This window comes from Pieris napi, chromosome 12 (genome assembly GCF_905475465.1).
Source record: "Pieris napi chromosome 12, ilPieNapi1.2, whole genome shotgun sequence".
NCBI classification, from domain to species: Eukaryota; Metazoa; Arthropoda; class Insecta; order Lepidoptera; family Pieridae; genus Pieris; species Pieris napi.
Genome location: NC_062245.1, coordinates 167,004 through 185,883, shown reverse-complemented (window position 1 = coordinate 185,883; position 18,880 = coordinate 167,004). Strand labels below are relative to the sequence as shown.

At 33.7% G+C, this 18,880-nt stretch overlaps 1 protein-coding gene across 1 annotated transcript; it reads right to left on the bottom strand.

Annotated features, from left to right (window-relative positions):
* Nucleotides 1-1,106: 1,106 nt before the first annotated feature.
* On the bottom strand, nt 1,107-16,503 carry LOC125054838 (paired box protein Pax-1). Its single transcript, XM_047656966.1, has 5 exons — nt 16,305-16,503; nt 3,910-4,066; nt 3,585-3,717; nt 2,433-2,675; nt 1,107-2,142 (listed from the first exon to the last, which is right to left on the bottom strand). The coding sequence occupies exons 1-5, from the start codon at nt 16,417-16,419 to the stop codon at nt 2,056-2,058; spliced, it is 735 nt and encodes a 244-aa protein (XP_047512922.1). The 5' UTR covers nt 16,420-16,503; the 3' UTR covers nt 1,107-2,055.
* Nucleotides 16,504-18,880: the final 2,377 nt, after the last annotated feature.

Below are 18,880 nucleotides of genomic sequence, written 5' to 3'. Positions count from 1 at the left end.
TCTAACGAGAGTGAGAAGGAGAAGAGAAATACAATGCTGTTCCTTCATCATCCATAGATGAAGTAATCGATAAAGTAAATAGTAAAAAACTTTTTACTAAAATAGTCTAATACGGAAGAGTTATTTAGGGCCGCTATATCGTCTAATCTGCAGACAGACGATTTACCATGACGGTCAGAACATTGTATTTAATCATACTGAACTTAAGAGGGATTGCATATAATAATTTTCATTACTAATGTAGTATGCCTTTGAATGCCACCTGACATTGCATTAGTATTATTATTAGTAGTATTATTACACAGATTAAACAGAACATGAGCCAATACTATCATGATGTTACTTCTTCGGTTTATTTATTAGGTACATTCGAGTGGACTTTAAGATTAATCTTACTTTTGAATAATCCTGTCACCAGGTTTTACGAATTTCACATGAAAACCATACCATCCCGTCTTTGAATCCAAGGAAATTATTTCTTTATAGGGATATCATTTTATAAGAAGATCCTTGGCAAATTACATTGTATCAGAATATTTTGGTGATGGAGCAATGGCTTAAGAAATGATTATCGTTTGTGGAAAGTAAACTGATTTTTTATGTTTACCAATCACTAATTGAACTTTTCAGTCTAGTTTGTTTTTGAACTTATAATTTTAATGGTTTTAAGGAAAAATATAAGATAATGTGGTTCTCAAATAGTTTTATTTCTCGAAATATAAGTACAACTTTATAATATCTATATAATAGAACTTACTTTATATGACACATAATACTTACCTAGAACTTATCTAATAAATGTTTAAACGAGTGATCTGTTATAACATTCATGTTGTGTCTAATAAATTAAAACAAATACAAACTTCTCTTTTCAACGAATATTTCCTAGCTTAAAACCACAGGTAACAAAAAATAGGATTTTGTAAAATGAAGAAATCTTCAGATTCGTTGACCCTTTGACAGCTATTTACATGATTAATAAGGGTCTGTTTCACAATGTATGGATAAAGTACCGAATAGCTATGCAACACATAAATTATTTGGAAGATAAATTGTGCAAGTCGTGAAACGCAACAATAGTGTTTAGGCTACCAATAAGTAATAAATAGCTAATTTGGAACTTATGTAGAACTTATCCGTACATTGTGAAACAGACCCTTTGGAGTATAATATGTATAAAGTTTAATACAGCACAAATCAATATTATCATTACTTAAATATATTTGTTAAGTAACATTTCAGTATTTAAGTAGATTGCCCATTCGTTTCCGATTCTTAAGGCCGTTAATTTAAACTTAGTAATAAATAAGTAGGTATTTACATATCGCACCTTGCTGAGGTAAAATATAAACATACACACATACCGAATTATTATTTTAAACTCGAATATCCACGTTTAATACTTAAATACATAAAATACGCCTCTATCCGTTCGAAATACATTTCAACGTTTAGATTCATAAAAATAATTGCCTAATCAATTTCAGAATATAATTTAACTCTGTATAATCTACTTATATGCTTACATTATCAAATTATGTATAATTTACACGAAAACTGATAAAATTATTATTAGATTATTTACAATTAATTAATACTTGGTCAAAATGAACGACTAAAATATCTCTCTCTCTACCTTGTGTGATGTGTCATTTTCTCCGTTCACGACTACAAATCTCGAATGACATCGATGGTGTAGAATGTCAGGCCAAATAGAATACCAAAACCTTTTAATAGGGAGTTAATAATAAGCTGACTACAGCAAAGCAATAAAGAACATGCTTGTAATATATTGCTGTTCTACCTAACCTTTGGTAAATTCATTGTAATAATTCATTTAAAAATTGTACGTCATCTCACATCTTTGTTGTGGGCAAATCTGCAGAATGACATTCTCGTTGGTAAATTAGGCATGTTTGATACTGGAATGCTGTTTGCTGTCATCGATGTATTCACCGTCATATTCGGATCTGTCATGTGAGACGGTGTCATGACTGTTGTAGCTGCTGGCCCTGCAACGAGGTTTGTGGTAGACAAGAACGGAGAGATTGGTGGTCATATGGCGTGGGCATGCGCGTGCGGCCCCGTCGGCTGGTGGGGATGGGGTAGGCCATGCGGCGCGCCCGTCGCATGTTGACGACCCTGTATATAAATATATTTAGTTAAAAATGTTACTGTGTTAGGAGTTTTAGTTAATATACCCCAGTAGGAAAGTTACTTGTAAGTCGCTTGATTTGAATCAAAACAAGTTTGTTTTTGGTTTTCCGATGAATTCCCTACAACATATTATTTGAAATTCGGAGTAAGAAGAATGTTTTAACAAACTGTCTACTATAAATTAAACCTGTGCAGTCTACTGCAAATATATATCCTTAACTCGGCATCGATTTTAGGGAAACGTTTTTGCTTTGGAAAAATGGCGAATTACTCACTTGTAGGTACATATAATAGTCGTAAGGCTGATGCAAAGGCCAGCATCTCTGTGGGGGCACCGGATAGAGAGGTGGGACGGGGTATAGGGCACCCCCGAGCTTGTTTCTTAAGATCCGGCTAATACTGGAGACGGAAGGCACGTTGTATTTATCACACACTCCATCCGCAAGTAATCTGTCCCTTATCTCCCAAGCGAATATTCCTGGGTCTTTGGCTTTTAACTGCTTTATGTAGGACACCACCTAAAAATACATAAAACTGTAAGAACTCAAAATTTACGTGTATGCAACTCCGAGTGAGTTCATTAGGTATAAACAATCGTGATCTATTTATATTAATACAGTGATGTACCATAAATAAAGTATCTGGAATATAAAACACTTGTAAATTAAGTATTTCAGATGCAAATAACTTTCTGTATCTGAAATACTAGATTTAAAATAAATATGTTTGAAATACTTTTTATAGAAAAAACAGTAGTAAATTTTTTTAATGAAAGTTTATTTTTTACAGATAAATCGTGTTGATTGCGCAAACGTGACACAATCACATACTATATTTAAAGGTGAATTGGGACATACGTAAAAGCAGTTCTTTAAGGAGTTTATCACTACATGATCTACATGATCATACCATAATGAGACGAGTGTCTCCACAGGGGCAGAACTTGGCAAACAGGTGTTGTATTAAAAAAAAATAAGAATAAGCAATAAAGCTCTTTATGTTGGTATTTTTATTATATAAGTGTTGCAATGGAGGAATCGGAATCGTTTTAAAACATGTTATATGATGTCATGTCATCTCTAAATATTATGTTTCACATAATTTTGGTGATCTGGAACATAAACTCCAGTAGCCACTTTGCTAAAGCCGCATCATGCAGTTTCTTATAAATAGTGCGTTCAGTTTTATCTACGAAGGCATTGACATTTAATGTCACCTAAGATTGACCCATAGAATCAGTTATCTATTACTAAAAATCTTTTAGCAAACAATACTAAAATACCAAACAAAATTTATTTAAAAAAAGGTTTATAGATATCAGATGAAAATACATATTTTGTATCTGTTTTTTAGATACTTGTATCTTAGATAAGTTGCAATGCAATGTCTACATTATTCTAATTATAAAATTGTTTGTCAGATCTCACCTTAGGCGTCGTAACTCGAGGTTTGGAGCCCCCAATAGCCCCGGGCAAGATGGAGCCAGTCTCGTGGTACCGAGCTAGGATCTTTGACACACATCCGTGAGAAACTCGCAACTGTCGGCTTATATCACACGGCCTATAACAATGTCAACATATTACTAAGATCATTTTAGCAGTCAGCTAACGAAAACAATTCTTCCATAATAACGCACCAAGTTGGTGTAGGTTTTTGACTAATATATTGTTTCTTTATTATAAGTTCATTACAATTGATACTAAAAAATTAAAAAACATATTTTAGGTCGTCAATACTTTGTATAGTACATACCTGATCCCTAACTGAGCAAGTTCTACAATCCTAAGGCGAACCGCGTTAGGTAAAGGTCGTCCGTTAACAAAAACGCCCCCCAGCTGGTTCACCTCACCGTACTGCTGGCCCCCAGCGGACCCCATTCCTGTGTTGCCCATTGCGGTTGCATTTGGATCTGTAACAAAATGAAACAATGAAAATTTTAATTGTACCTTGTACTTAACGAAGCACATTTAAGTAAATCTATTTCAGTGATCAGTGACAAATGTCAAGGCGACGTACGGAGGCGGCAATTTGTTGAACAAGACTGCGCCGACAGACCTGATGAATTGCTGGTCGCTCCTCTATTTGTGATGTCGGAATAATTGTTGGGCGTCTTCACACCGCTTATCTTCAAATACTATTTGTAATTAATAATGTTTATTTTATGTGTTTCATTTCAATTATCTATTATAGGTATGTTATAAATTCCTAAGTGTCGTTATACGGATGGTGCTGTTTCTATTTATTTTGTATGTATTTGTACTAAAATCCCAATTAGTTGGAAAGGGTTAGATTTTTATGTAAAGTTTTATTTAGTTGTATGTTTATTTTGGTTAGTTATGTTCTTATTTTGTTTGCCACTTCAATAAAATTGTTTTCATATATTTAACTAGTTTATATATTCGAAGCTATATATAGCTTTCCTAAAAAATAACTACTTACTACATTGAAAATCTCTCACAATCTTTTGTCTCATTCACTAACTGACTTATATTGTAAGATTTGAAAACAAAAATGCTTAATTTTTTTTATCTATCAGATAAATCTTGACTCACACAATAAAAAGAATTATGCAATTTGATGTAGGTACCTACTCAAACCAAGTACACTTATGAACGTCAACAGAAAAGATGTTAAATTGACTCTAAATGTATATTTACTACCAGTTCGCAAGTCAAGGGCGTAGAGCGGGCAAGAAGAACTGACAAGAAACTCTTAGAAAACTTAAACTCTTAACTCTTCTTCTAAGCGTAATTCACGTTGGGTCATTTCACAGGTATTTTTTGTTCATGGGCTTGTGGTCTATCTCCGCTACTATTTTGAGTTGCCAAGTTTTGATTCATAAAAATTGTTTGAACTGGAGCAAATCAATCCCAAGGATCATTTAAATAATCATCAAGTTTATAAATCTCTTTATTGATTAATTTACGTTTCACGAGAGTTTTGAATTTATTCAGTGATAATTCTCTAATTCCGCTTAGGAGTTTTTTGCAAAAAATGAATACAATATCCACATATGGAGCGATTTATCTTCTGGAGCCTGGTTGGTCGTAGATTTGTTCTGATTCGAGTATTATACTGGTGAAAGTCACCATTTCTTTTAAAATCGTTTATATTTTTTGGTACACACAAGGTTTCACACACTTAGTGGAATATTTCTTGTCAATCATTGTACTGGGCATACTTATCTATTACTATTAATATTACTCTAAATTTTAATGAGTTAAATTTCATGGGCCATAATTATTTGAGAATACAACATATAAATAGGCTCGTCCTTTTCGTAAAAAAGTAACGGGTCGGAAAGGCGTCAACCGCTGGCGATAGTAAAATCTGTCTGCAGCCTACAATAAAAGTCCAGGATGAAATCTTTATAATGTTAAGCTTAATGAAATGGTCCTTAACACCCAGCTTCCATGTGTAAACTAACTAACTAACTAACTAACTAACATGTGTAGCAAGAAGAACTATTCGCAATAATGCTTAATTGAAGTTTGAAGACATTAATTTCGTTAATGCGACGATTTCACCTCGTCTTGGCAACCTGAGTACTGTGACTTTGTTGCGTTAATGTTGCCATAAAATAAGATCTACAATTATTCAGTCGACACTCCGTTTGCAACGTTAACGAGCAATGTCTACAATTTACACTTGCTGATAAATTAGAAGCGGCCTATAAGCAAATGTATTAGACAGCTCGTGACTTCCTCAACTGCTTTTTATTTTTTGATGAAAGTATTTTAAGGTTTTCAGATCTGACAAATCTGCTACTGTAGACATAAAAATATGTTTTTAGAAACTGTGAATAATTTAAGCCTCGAACGCAACAAACATACTAAACCAAATATAAAACGAAATATCAAAATATAATACTCCAAGATCGAAATAACAGCAATTTTATACTACTTGAATGTGTTTTAATGCATATCTCTCAGAAGATATGTAGGTACAACAAAAACTTTAAGGTAATCGATATTTATGGGTATTTAAGTTGGTCCTAGAGGGAGAATTCTGTAGGAGTTGGCATTACTGAGGTATCAAAGTACAATGAAAAATCACAAACGTTTCCTTACTATAAATATTTGAAACCCAGTATTTTTTCTTGTAAAGGGATTTATCTAAATTATTTAATTATTATTTTTTACAAGTTTACCACACAGATTCTTAATAATTTGTATACAAGCTAAAGTAAAGAACTCACTGAAGAATTCATTTCATCACTTATTTATGGATTATGTTAATAGTACCTGCTTACCGGATCTACTGTTTTCCATTTGACATAATGTTGGCAATCATTGTTTCTAAAACGGACTACATACTTATTGTAGCAATAAACTTAGGCCTCCCGCGGCGGAGGCGCGGCGGTCTCTTTGATGATTTAGGGGCGTGGAACTCTAGTTCCGAGTGACACACGTGCACTACTGTGCGAAATGGGACAATAACGTTGTAGCTAACTCATAGCTTACTCTTTTTATTAAAGATATCAAATGACAACACTAAATTAAACAAATAAAACAAACAGACATTCGTCTTCATGTTGTTATATATGCCATCATGATTCTACTAATTGAACAGCTTTCTACGACATCTAACGATAAAACCAATTATTTACTACTATTAGATCGTTAGTTCCGTGCACATGTTTGTTCCCGCTACTTTATATTGCGAAATGATGTTACCTGTACCTACATATTTGCGGACGTTGAACCGAAAAGTCCTAAGTAAATATAAAAAAATACTAATGACGAGCTTGTCAAGTGAATTTTGAATTAAACTATTAATTCTCTATTTTAACTTTGTGTGTACTATTCTGGTTGTGCTTCGACGGAATCAGAATGTTTATAAAAGTCCAATAAAGCGAGAAGCCCGCGGCCATACTTAAGTGGGCGTGTCTTTGGGCGGTAAGTCCTAATTGTTTATGTAATTTTCTGATTTAATATACCTTAGAAGTTGTCCATCTTTATTGTATTTTTTTACAAAAACACATTTTTCTTATATGTTGAGATAATGAGCAGTAGTCACACTTCGATGTTCCAAAATAATGGTGTGTGTAAAACATATTTCTATAAAATTCTGATAGGTTGCCATAATATACATAAAGATTTGAACTATTTTGATCCTCTTCAAACACAATGTTAATTAGGATAAAATTGTCACTTTAACGTCTTATTATAGCAAACAGTGAAGGAAACTCGACATCAAAAAGCGTAAACGTTCAAATTAAATATAATATTTTAGTGGCGTTTCAGAATGTTAATGAACCATCGATCCCTTTGTTCCGACGCAAACCGTGGTTGTTTAACATGAGCAGCGATATATTTGGAGTAATATAAAACCTCTGAAGTTGCGATTAATTCGGCGAAAACACCAGTAACTGTCAACGGTAAAACGTCAAAGAAACATCGTAAATTAAACGCAGAGAAAGATATTTCCCGCTTCGAACTCCGTCCCTCTCTAACTCGGTTTTGGAGGCGTTGTGCGATCTCTCTCTCGAACCAATTAGTATTCAAAGAAACCGATTCAAAAAGACTAGAATGAATGCCTAGTGATGTAGTTTCATGTCGATATCGTTACGATTCGAAGAGACAGAAATTGAGAATTACAATCTCGCGAGATCTCGGGTAGTTTTGGAAAACCAATTGTTCAAAGCGAACAACTGACGCGATGAAAACGGCTAAAATGTGTTAGTGAGGTTAATTAAGATACCTACTAAATTATTTTAAATAAATATACAATATAAATATTAAATATTAAATAACTATTAACTAACAAATCACGAAACATATATTTTTTTTAAATATAATACAAGCCTTCGCAGTGGTGATTTGAGTTATTTCCAAAAATACTTATATCTACATGATATCCTAGGAGTGATTTTGGTAATATCTTCTTGTAAAGTATCGATAGTGCTGTCTGATAAGCGGCATCTTGTGAGTCGCCAAGTACCCAGCAGCTGAAAATGCCCTGTCAGAATCAACACCGATTGGCACCAGCGTGAGTAAGCTATTATAAGCCAAATGTAAAAAGCTATCCTTGCTCCCCCACACTAATAAAGATTCTATTTAACATCTATCTATCTATATAGGATAGCCAAAAAGTCGTGGATCAAACATATACAAATAGGGGATAGATTAGGTGATCAGCGGCAAAAAATTGTTCTACGGTAGGTCTCTAAGGTCAACCCCTGTAGAGTTATGATTTATTTTGGTTTTTATATGAAAATTGACTTTTTTTTACTAATTCTTCTTAAAATTCGAAAATATCTACATCCTGTACCTTTCTCATAATATCCACTAGATTGGTACTGATGAGTTCTTGCGTTAGACATACTATTTATAGTTGTTAATTGAGTGTATTGAAGATAATATTAAGTTATACGATATAACATTTTTTCAAATCATATTTTTTTCTTTACTTCGGACCCCACTAAAAAATATTACTCTTACCGAAAAGTGACCCTGTATTACAAGTTCCCTATAATGTCAGGCAAGATTATCCTTTTCTACTACAAAACATTGACAAAATACTCGCTAGGTAATTTTGCAGTAAAATAATTAATTAAAAAATAAAAGATGATAAGTATCGACAAAGCTCAACATCACTGTAAGCAATTCATAAATTATTAATTTAACACTTTCAGATTTTTATTTCAGAGATACTTAACTGCATGAAAAAATTTCATATATTTACATTTATTTTCTTGGCGTTAAGAATATTTAACGGACCTGTTATTATTTATTACAGAAAACAAACTTGAAAGAATTCCTTGCTGTTAACATTGCATGTTATTAAAAATTATTGACAAATATTTCATGTAATTTGGCAGATTACAGCGGCATGCATTCATATCAAGTATCGCAGAAGTTTAAATATTATTTTTACATAATATACATTCCGTTAATTCAAAATACTATTACTGTGCAGCTCGAATATTGGTATAAATAGTAATAGGAGGCCACGTCCTTGTTAGCGTTATCGGGACATTCAGCAGTTTACGAGCGGTTTTACGACGCTCGCTGCCCGCGACCAATCGTTGCGCGTTAATCAACTTTCTATTACAGATGTTATGCTGACGTATCGTTAGCGCTACGCTCTCCATAATTATGCATATTAGATAATTAGAAATATCTATCTACGCCCGTCTATCTATAAAGTTCCAACTCGCCCTCAGCATTGCCTTTTACTTTGAGTTAAATAGAAAACAGACGAGTCATGCCTTGAAAAGTCGCTGATGTTCATCAATAAAATATCATTTATTTTTGGACTTTCCTATTTATAAGGCTATTGAGTATTGATCAAACTGTTTAAATGAGAATTGTTTAACTTGTAGAGAAATACATTCAATTATGAATTAGCGTTTATACTACTACCTATGTACCTGTAAGTACGTTCTTTAGCTCAGTGTCCAATGTCGTGAAATTGTATGAGGACAGAAGCGACAGTCTCGATGGTCGGTAGCTGTTTGTTTTGCGGTTCGTTTGTCGGCTGCCTCTCGCCGTGTGTGGGCCCTTCAAACTATTGTCACGTGACTTCCGCGCCTAGTACTCTGACAATAGGGACGTATTCCTGTCGTAATCTGGCTCGTCTCTCGGGCTAAACGATTAATACAGAAGCCAGAAGCGTAAGGTCGTGAAATAGAATTTCAAGTACCCACTGGTCAAGAACGCACCTATCTCCGAGTGCCTTCATATTTTATATTTTTGGTTTTATTGATATGGTAGACATTATTTGTTGTTTACTTAGTGCTTATTTCGTTTCAACTGAGCGTTTATTGTTACTTTTTTCAGTGAGGAAGTTCTCCATCTCAAAGTGTATATCGTCGATTCTTTTCTATATGTAACCTAATACAAAAGTGGAGGAATGACTAAAATGTTACCCAAAGTGTAGTGTTTCAAAAATAGACAACTATTTTGAAAAGCAAAATATTTTGTCCACATTGCATAAATTAGGATAAATGAATGCGAATGAGAAATGATCTAGATTCCTGCGCGTGACACGCCAGCTGCCCTCTTACCCCCAAACGGTTGTCGCCTGTCAAGGTGACATTATTTACGGACCACTAATTATTATCGATACCTATTAACCTCAGCATGTGCTTGCTGTTCAGGCGGACAAGGACTGTCGTAACATGCCGAATATAATTTTATAAGACGTCTCCAGTCATCAACTTAGATCATGATTATTTAATGCTAAAACTTAATAAGCTCCTGCAGAATGTACCTACCCTTGGACTGTATCAAACAGGCGAAAGGTTTTGATATAAAATTGTTAACGCGAGGGACTTTAGAGTAGGTATATTTTAACCGTACAAATCGTTAACCGATAAAAAATGAAAATGAATGCGTCAGTTTCAATGCATCTAGATTTGGCATTTTCTTATGTATTTATAAGTTTAAAAAAAATACATTATAAATTTTACATATACCCACAATAATAATACTTATCTACGTATAAATTACGCAATAACAACGTTAAGAAACAAATACAGGCAAATAGCACAAAACGAGACATCAAAAACTAAATCTAAATAAAATCTTCAACCTCATTAAAAGAAGAATTTACTTAAACAAGATTACGATCAACAGGAGGACTGTTATAGAATAAATATCAATATTGTTATTACTTACGTAATATAATATCAGCAAAATTTTAATCAACAAACATTTATGTTTAATGAAATGTATTCTTATTATGTTAGTGCGTGCTACGCCTGACATAAAGAAATGCAACGTGTTCGTGGTCGTCGAACCAATTTGTTAGTTCGACTTTACTTTTATGGGGGAGCGATTTGATTTGTGACGATATTTATAGATTCGCGGCGATTACATACAGAGCTGCGTTCACATGGCGATAGACCTACTCGTAAGTCCATCTCTCGGATAGATATTTAACCAGGATCCGATAAAAATGAACGGAAAATCTCAGCATGGCTCACATACTTGACATGCTTAGGAAAGACGAGAACAAATAAGTAAGTAATTGGAAGAGGTCATCGGGTTATAAATAATGTGGTCGGTAGCTGTTTGCGGCCATTATAATGTTGACTCGGGCTCGAGCGCTAATGCGTGCGCAAACATTGCGCTCCAAGCTGCGCCCGCGCACGTCGTGCGACAAACTTAGAGGGTCCTAGAAAAACTTTTACACTAGATACTTATTAACGTTACTATTAAGATTTAGGGGACTTATTCATAATTTGGTTTTTATAATTTGCTGTAGATATGATAAGATCGGTTTTGTGGCTTTGTGCTATAAGTTCCATAATTTAATAAAATAATAAATAATTTAAATAATGCGGTGTGGCCAGTGTTTGTCGATAAATTCGGTTTCGGTAGCGTTTGCCATGCTCTTTGGAAAAACAAACGAACGTCTCGGCGCGTCGTCAACGGCGCTTAAAAAAACAAAAAGTACTTATCTGTTTAAAGGTCTTATGCGTTAAGTTTTAACTAGTCAACGGTTAATTTCATTTCTCACAGTTTTTTCCTCGCCGAGTAAAATTCTGATCGGCTGCGTTTTACGAACATCTTAGACTTTGTTGTTGACCTATTAAATATAGGCAAGCTTTTTAATAACGTAAGGACCATAGTATCGTGTAGGGAGAAGTAAGAAATTGTGGATAATTTAATGAGTATCCCAAAACATTTGTATACAAATAAAACTGCAAGGAATTTAAGGAGCCAGACGATAATAAAAACAAATGGAACCTACATAAAGCGAATCGCAAACATGGAAATATTGAAATCGGCGACAGTAATATGTAACAAAATACTGCCTCTTATTGTTCCAAGCGATTTTCGTCTTTAGTGTATGTTAACAGAGGCTATATTTAGTCTTGTAATATAATTTAGGAATAAAAATCAAACTTAACAGCGTCCCTCAAACATTGGCTCTTTAAATACAGCTAATTGACAGGAAATTGTAACATTATTCTTTGTTTAACTTTGTATTTAGTTCTGGCGACTAGGGATTTTGTGATTACAAATGACTTGCCTACTTATGCAGAGGAAATATTATGTCTTAATGCAATAATAATCATTAAATGAATGAATAAATCGTACATTAAGGTCACTAGGCTCATAAGTGATATATACTTGGTACTTTGGAAATTCTAATCTTTTAAAAATGCTTTCAACACGGCAGCATAATGACAGAATAAGGGCAAGTAACAAAGAATCTCACGTTTAAATATTTTATTCTTATAAAGCAGTAATTACTAAGTTAAAGAGACGCAGTTATAAGATAACCAAGGCTCGATGAAGGCACTATTTGCTGAGCGACCGCCAGCTCCTGTAAGCACTCCGCAAACAAACGCGACACAAACACACTGTTTGTGCTTTCTTATTCATAACTCCTGCTGGCATTTCAATGCATTTACTGACAAATATTTTAAATATAATGAGGATGTATTTTCCAAATCAGAATGCGCGACAGAAAACAACAAAGTTTATGATATGCATGATGTGAGTCTACTATGTCTATGTTGTTCGATCAAATCGTCTAATTATATTGATTACGGAAATTATCTAAGTCAATCAAACTTGAGGCAAATGCACTTATGGATCTTTAGCACAATAGATTCTCGTACTGTGAAGTGTGTCCGGCAGAAGACTGATGAGTTGATGACCTAATTGCCAATAAATATCTAATAATAATCAAGGAAACAGCTGAAACCGAAATCTGTAATGCCATTTTTTATTTATTAACTGAAGCAGTTAATTCTTTTTCAAATAAATCTTTAAAAAACATAGGGCCGTGAAAATTTATATTAATTAACAAGTGCCGGGGTACGTTAAAAACAAAAGGTTAGTTAAAATCGGGAATCAAATGCTATTTGGTGGAAAATATATATAGATCAGAGATTACCCGAAATAGTTATTTAAGTACTGAATTGTACCAATATTAAATTAACACATTCGTACATAATATGAATTTTAGCATTAGGTATAATGGAGCTAATTAAGCGCATGGCTCGTGCGCTGACGTTGCCGCGGATAACCTCAGATAACTTCGATATTACGTTCATAACATTATAATTCAGCTTATATATTAATAATAAAAATCATGCTTAATTATTAGCTTCATTTTGGCTTCTTCTCGGAACTCAGTACAAAGGATATCGTGTTTATTGTAAAACTCCGGAAAGCAATAGAAACAAAAAGTTAAAAATCTTGCGTGTGACAATTTGGTAGTGATAATGTTAGAGGATATTACTATTAAATTAAAATTCCTTAAGGATTTCCTTATTTTATTAAAATCTCAATTTCTACGAGCGTCAAAGGACCATGACGTTAATACCTATCGATAAAAAGGCCAAGATGCGATAACTCCGCGTCGCGGGTCATAGGAGTGATGTTCATTCATACATGGAGATCTCGACCGTTAAATTTTACTGATATTCCTTATTTATATCTATTAATATACATAATTTGAACTTTCAACAAACATAGGGTTTTTCCACAGGACCACGCATTATTTTGTTTTATAGAACATAGTATCAAGCAACGTTCCGTTTTGGACTAAATAAAATATAGCCCTTATTTGCGCAATATTTGGCCATTACTGCCTCCGCCGTCCTGGTGTCTTAACTACTAAACGCTTCATTCATCATTGCGGTTTTTGTTTTGAAAAACTATCATCTGCTACAACTCGTTATAAACTTAAATACCTCATTCGTCATCAGCAGTCGTCAGCTCTAAAGGCCGATTTACATTATCTTAGTGTTTAGGAGAGTGCTTTAGGATAGTACTTTAGTTAAAACATGTAAACGCTACTTGCTTTAGTAAACGCTACGCTAAAGAACTTGCCTTTCAAGTTGTACTAAAATACTCTCCTAAACACTAAGATAATGTAAATCGGCCCTAAGCTAAGAAGTGTCGGGTGATTCAAACCCGTGATTGTATGCTCCTACTCCCGATACTTGCGTGACGAGAACTTGTAAATGTAATGAACTTGGGCGTTATAATATTTCCTGTGTTCATGCAAGAGATAAGGCCCTGTCGCTAAATCAAATTATAGAAATAGAGAATTATAATTATTAAACCGCCGACCGACACAATTTGTTATCAATTGCCAATGTTTAACTGGCAATTTAAAATAATTTATCACGTAACGTAAACAATCAATTAACTATGTATGTTGATTTATCGGTACATTTATTACCTGTTTTAGTTAAAATTGTAATTCAGACGAAACGCAGTGCTGCATTATCGCGGGTCAGCGGGCGGGTTATCGAGGCGATAACTTGCGCGTCACCACCACCACCACGCTAATCACTTGGAAATTTAGCCTTTTTAAAGTTATATTTTAGTAATATTACCGATAGCCGTCTATATGTCTATAGAGAAGCCATGGAAATGTGGGGGAGGGACGTAGGAAGCAGTAGAAAGACCAAAAGGACGGTGTACTGATGATAAAATACAGACAAGAAGTTATAGTAGTATACGGAATTAAATGGATGGAATGGATTTCTTATTTATTATAATCTATAGTATGGCTATATATAATATTACCTAAAACCTAAGTTTTGACGTGGTCATACCAAGCCTTTTTAGCTAGCTTGGCGTGGTCAGAAGGGTATATCAGTTAACACGCGCTTTGGAGTATTCTCTGATAGATGAGAGACTTAGTCCACAAGGCACAATTGATCTTATTTCGGATGTAAATTGTATGTGCGAACACTATTAATGCATTAAGGATGATATTTCGATAAAGGAAACTTTATTTTTACCACCATTTTGTTCCAAGCAAGCTCTTATTTTGCTGCTATCTCATGTTTCACTTGGTGGACAGATTTTGCGTGATGGGAGAATGCGTAGTTGGCGCAGGAAATAATCTAAAGTCGACTCTGCGCATCTTTTATCTTATCTGGCCAACTAATTGGCCTTATCTTCCGAAATCTTCAAAATAATTACAATTGTTAAAATATTCTTTAAATAATTTGAAAAAAAAATCAGTAACATAGCAACAGTATAGTTAGGTTATGGACACAAAGACGTAGACGTAGGTTTAATAACAGACCTCCCGAAGGTTTCCTAACCCGTCAGATTTATAAATAAAATAAATAAATAAAATAATTAAATATTGTTATAATTTTATAACAACGAAAAATATCCGTTAAGATAGCTCTATATTTCGTAGAAAACCAAAATTGCTCTGTAATATCTTACCGCGGAGTTGAACTATTTAAGGAAACTTAATCTTATAACTATAAGTCTATGATGCGTAAACAAATACAACTTTTATGTGTAATTTAATTAATAATGCGAAGGTTTGAAACTTGAATACTATCCTGAAGCAACTTGGGAATTGAGATGGCATGGCTTTGAGAGCAAATGCTGTTATAATTGTTACTGCAGGCTGTGTTACTGAATATTTTCCTATCCGCCATGCAATGCTGCTTCTCTAGACCAGTTGTAGGCACCAGCCTCTCACAATATCTCTTGTCTCATTACATACATTGTATCTCATTATATACATACTTAATACGAGATAGTATTACGTAAACTTGTGAAGAAGTCGAACGAATTAAAAAGTATTATTAATGTACCTAATCAAAAAACTTAAATTAAATAGTTTATGCACATTTAGTACGTTGAAATGTGCCCAGCCTATTGCAGCTTCACCATGTCTTACTCCACGGACTTAAGGAAGTGCCTCATATAAGATGAAATACCGTAGATAGAGTAGATAGTTTCCTACCCGCGCCGTGTAAGAAAAACTAGGGGACATGCCTACTTAAATTAGTACGTAGAAAACATTGCGAGAACATAATATCTTTCAGAACCGGTAATAAAATACATTTATCTCATTATTTTAATGACATGATTCTTAAAGAAATGTAACCGAACAAAACATTTAAATATATTTAAAAAAAAAATGAAAACTGGAAAAAGGACTAAAGTTTTTGAATTTGTTTTAGTTTTCTATTTATCCGTTTTTAATTATATTTATTTTTATAACGTAGGTTAAGAAAATACTCTATATTTGTGAGTTATGAATTAAATAATTTTTATTCTTTAATAAATTAGTATAATTTTAATTTGAGAGTTCTTACTATCTCTAATTTGCCGATTCTCCTTTGAGAAATTTCGTCTCAGCCTTGATGTTCTCAAAGATCTGGATATAATAAGGTAAACTACTACTATTTGTCTCACCGGCATCCATAGCATATCCTGCAGCGGCGGCTGCTGCATGCAGGGCGCCGTATTCTTTACTGTCCATGCCGCCCAGCATCATGTCACCACACACACACTCACGATCCACCACCATGCGTCCAACACCCGCGGTGCGTGCCTTGCGACTGAGTCCACGTCGCGCTCGCCTGCGCACGCGCACCCAACACGCCCACACACCCATCGGATATCAACCGCCAATCGCACCGCTCCATTTCAAACGCATAGCAATATCACCTCTTATATGAAGCGGAATCCATTCCTGAAACTCGTGCGCGGACTTTAAACTTTAGAAAAAGAGAATAAGGTTTCAATTTGGTTGCTTATCATCTCGGATACCGTGACTGTTTGTTCGTTTGGTTGGCTGCGACTGAGCGGAGGGGCATGTAGGTGTGCATAGTGTTATGTACGGTGTAAGTGAATTGTAATTGATATTTTATGTTACTTAATAATTATGTTAACACTTTATGGCTTTGATAAGGGAATGGATAAAATAAATTAAATGTTTTTTTCGTTTTTAATCGAGGTTTGTTTATCCTCATGACGCTGAGATTGTGATGTAAAAGATGAAAAAAATGAGAAGAGATTCATGTTTATATTATGACGATACTACTAGGTGAATACGAAATATTAATAATAACAATTCAGAAGTTCGGTCGGCGCGCGTTTGTGTCTGCGCCGCGATTTGCATGATTTAATAAAGAGTAATTTGTACGGTGTGCGCGGCAAACTCAAACAGAAGTTTTTGTTAACATATTTGTGGTAATTAACGGAGGTTTTTACAAGTTGACACGTATCGCAAGTATTTGTCGTAATTAAAAGAAAAGGCTCACTTTTTGCTGCTGCTACTGCTTTATTGGTTCCGTCGGGCTCAGGTACGGGGTTCCGCAAGTCGCGATGCAGGCTCAGTGTTTTTTTTACTCTGATACAATTGTTACAATTATTAATGAAGAAATATAGACATGCAATAAAAATAAAAATGATGCCGTCCCGATCATAATCATATCATGCTCAATATTAATTATTTATTCAGTTAACATATTATTTGCAGCCGTTATTACTAGTTGAATAACTTTTTTAACTATTTATTTTCAGCATACAAATATACACAATATTCTTAACCTATACAGTTATAAATATAAAGCAGGCAAAGCAAGCAAGCAGCAGCATTAAGGGTACACTGCCACAGGGACCAGACTTTTTAAACTTGCTTTAATGTTATATTTATCCATTTTAATTATTATCTATTATTTTCAAATAACATTGATTTGCGGTAGCGACGTAGCGACAACTTCTTACTTCTTGAAAAACAAGTAGGTAGGTAATTATACCATTTCTACACAACCTTACAACCTCATTTCTTACAACCTCAAATCTTAAATATTAATGTTAAATATTAGATTAACTCAGTATCAGCTACAGTGTAAGGTCTATTTTATTCCGCTAAACAAATAATTGTTTGTATAGAAAACGCCTTAAATTTCATCAAAATCCTCTCGTTGTATGGGTAGGTGAATTATTGTATAGTAGCCATATATTGCCCGATCGTAGGAATCTTGTAATGATCTGGTCTGATTGATGAGTGATCAGCGATAACCGGCATTAATAGCATAACAATAAATGCATTATTACGTCCATTAGGGATCCAAACTTAAAACATATCTGGCACTGAAAATGACGATAAATGTAAAAGGATAAGGAAGTAAATTGTCATGATGACAATTTACATCATACAGGATTTTACATTATCGTTAAATTCGTGACGAATGACGATCCATATATGATAGTCGGGCTGATGAAAGAAGATAACGAAAAAGCGCGGCAAATTCCAAAAAAATAGTATGGTATATAAGTTTGATATATTTTGTGGATTAAACTTACCTACTTGATACTTGATTTTATTTTATTATTTTTTTACATTGATAGTAACTGTATTTCTATGAAATTAAATACTTTACGTATTTAGTCTTTTACTCTTAATACTTAAAATGACTAGCATTGCATGGAAAACTAAAACTATATTTATTATAAAACACAACTTTATTCGGAATAATCAAATCCTGCGAAAGAAACGAAATATTCTATCAATTTAAACAAAGTTTAGGCTATTATACCTGTTTACTATTCGGAAAAATAAATACCTAATAGAAATAAAACTGAGTCGGTAATTGCATGAAGTATCAAGACAATAAATCATACTACCTAACCTAAGAAATTCAATGACATTCTGTAATACATTCTGACATAAAGTTTTAAAATAATTCAAATATCTTCTTTCATTAGCTAGACTCTATTGATAGGAGATATACCAATTCCTTTGAAAAATACATGTGGAGCACTTTATAATACCGTTAGTTACCAATAGATAGAATTAGTTGGCATTAGCCTATTTTAATGATTACATTAAAATAGGTACCTACTCTCTGAAAATAAACGTAACAAAATTATCAATAATGTGGTCGTTTGTAAATGTTTAGTGTAAATAAAATGCAGATTTTTGTTTAAGGTTTCAGGGATGTCACAACAAGAGCCATTTCAAAATTATAATGAAATCATTA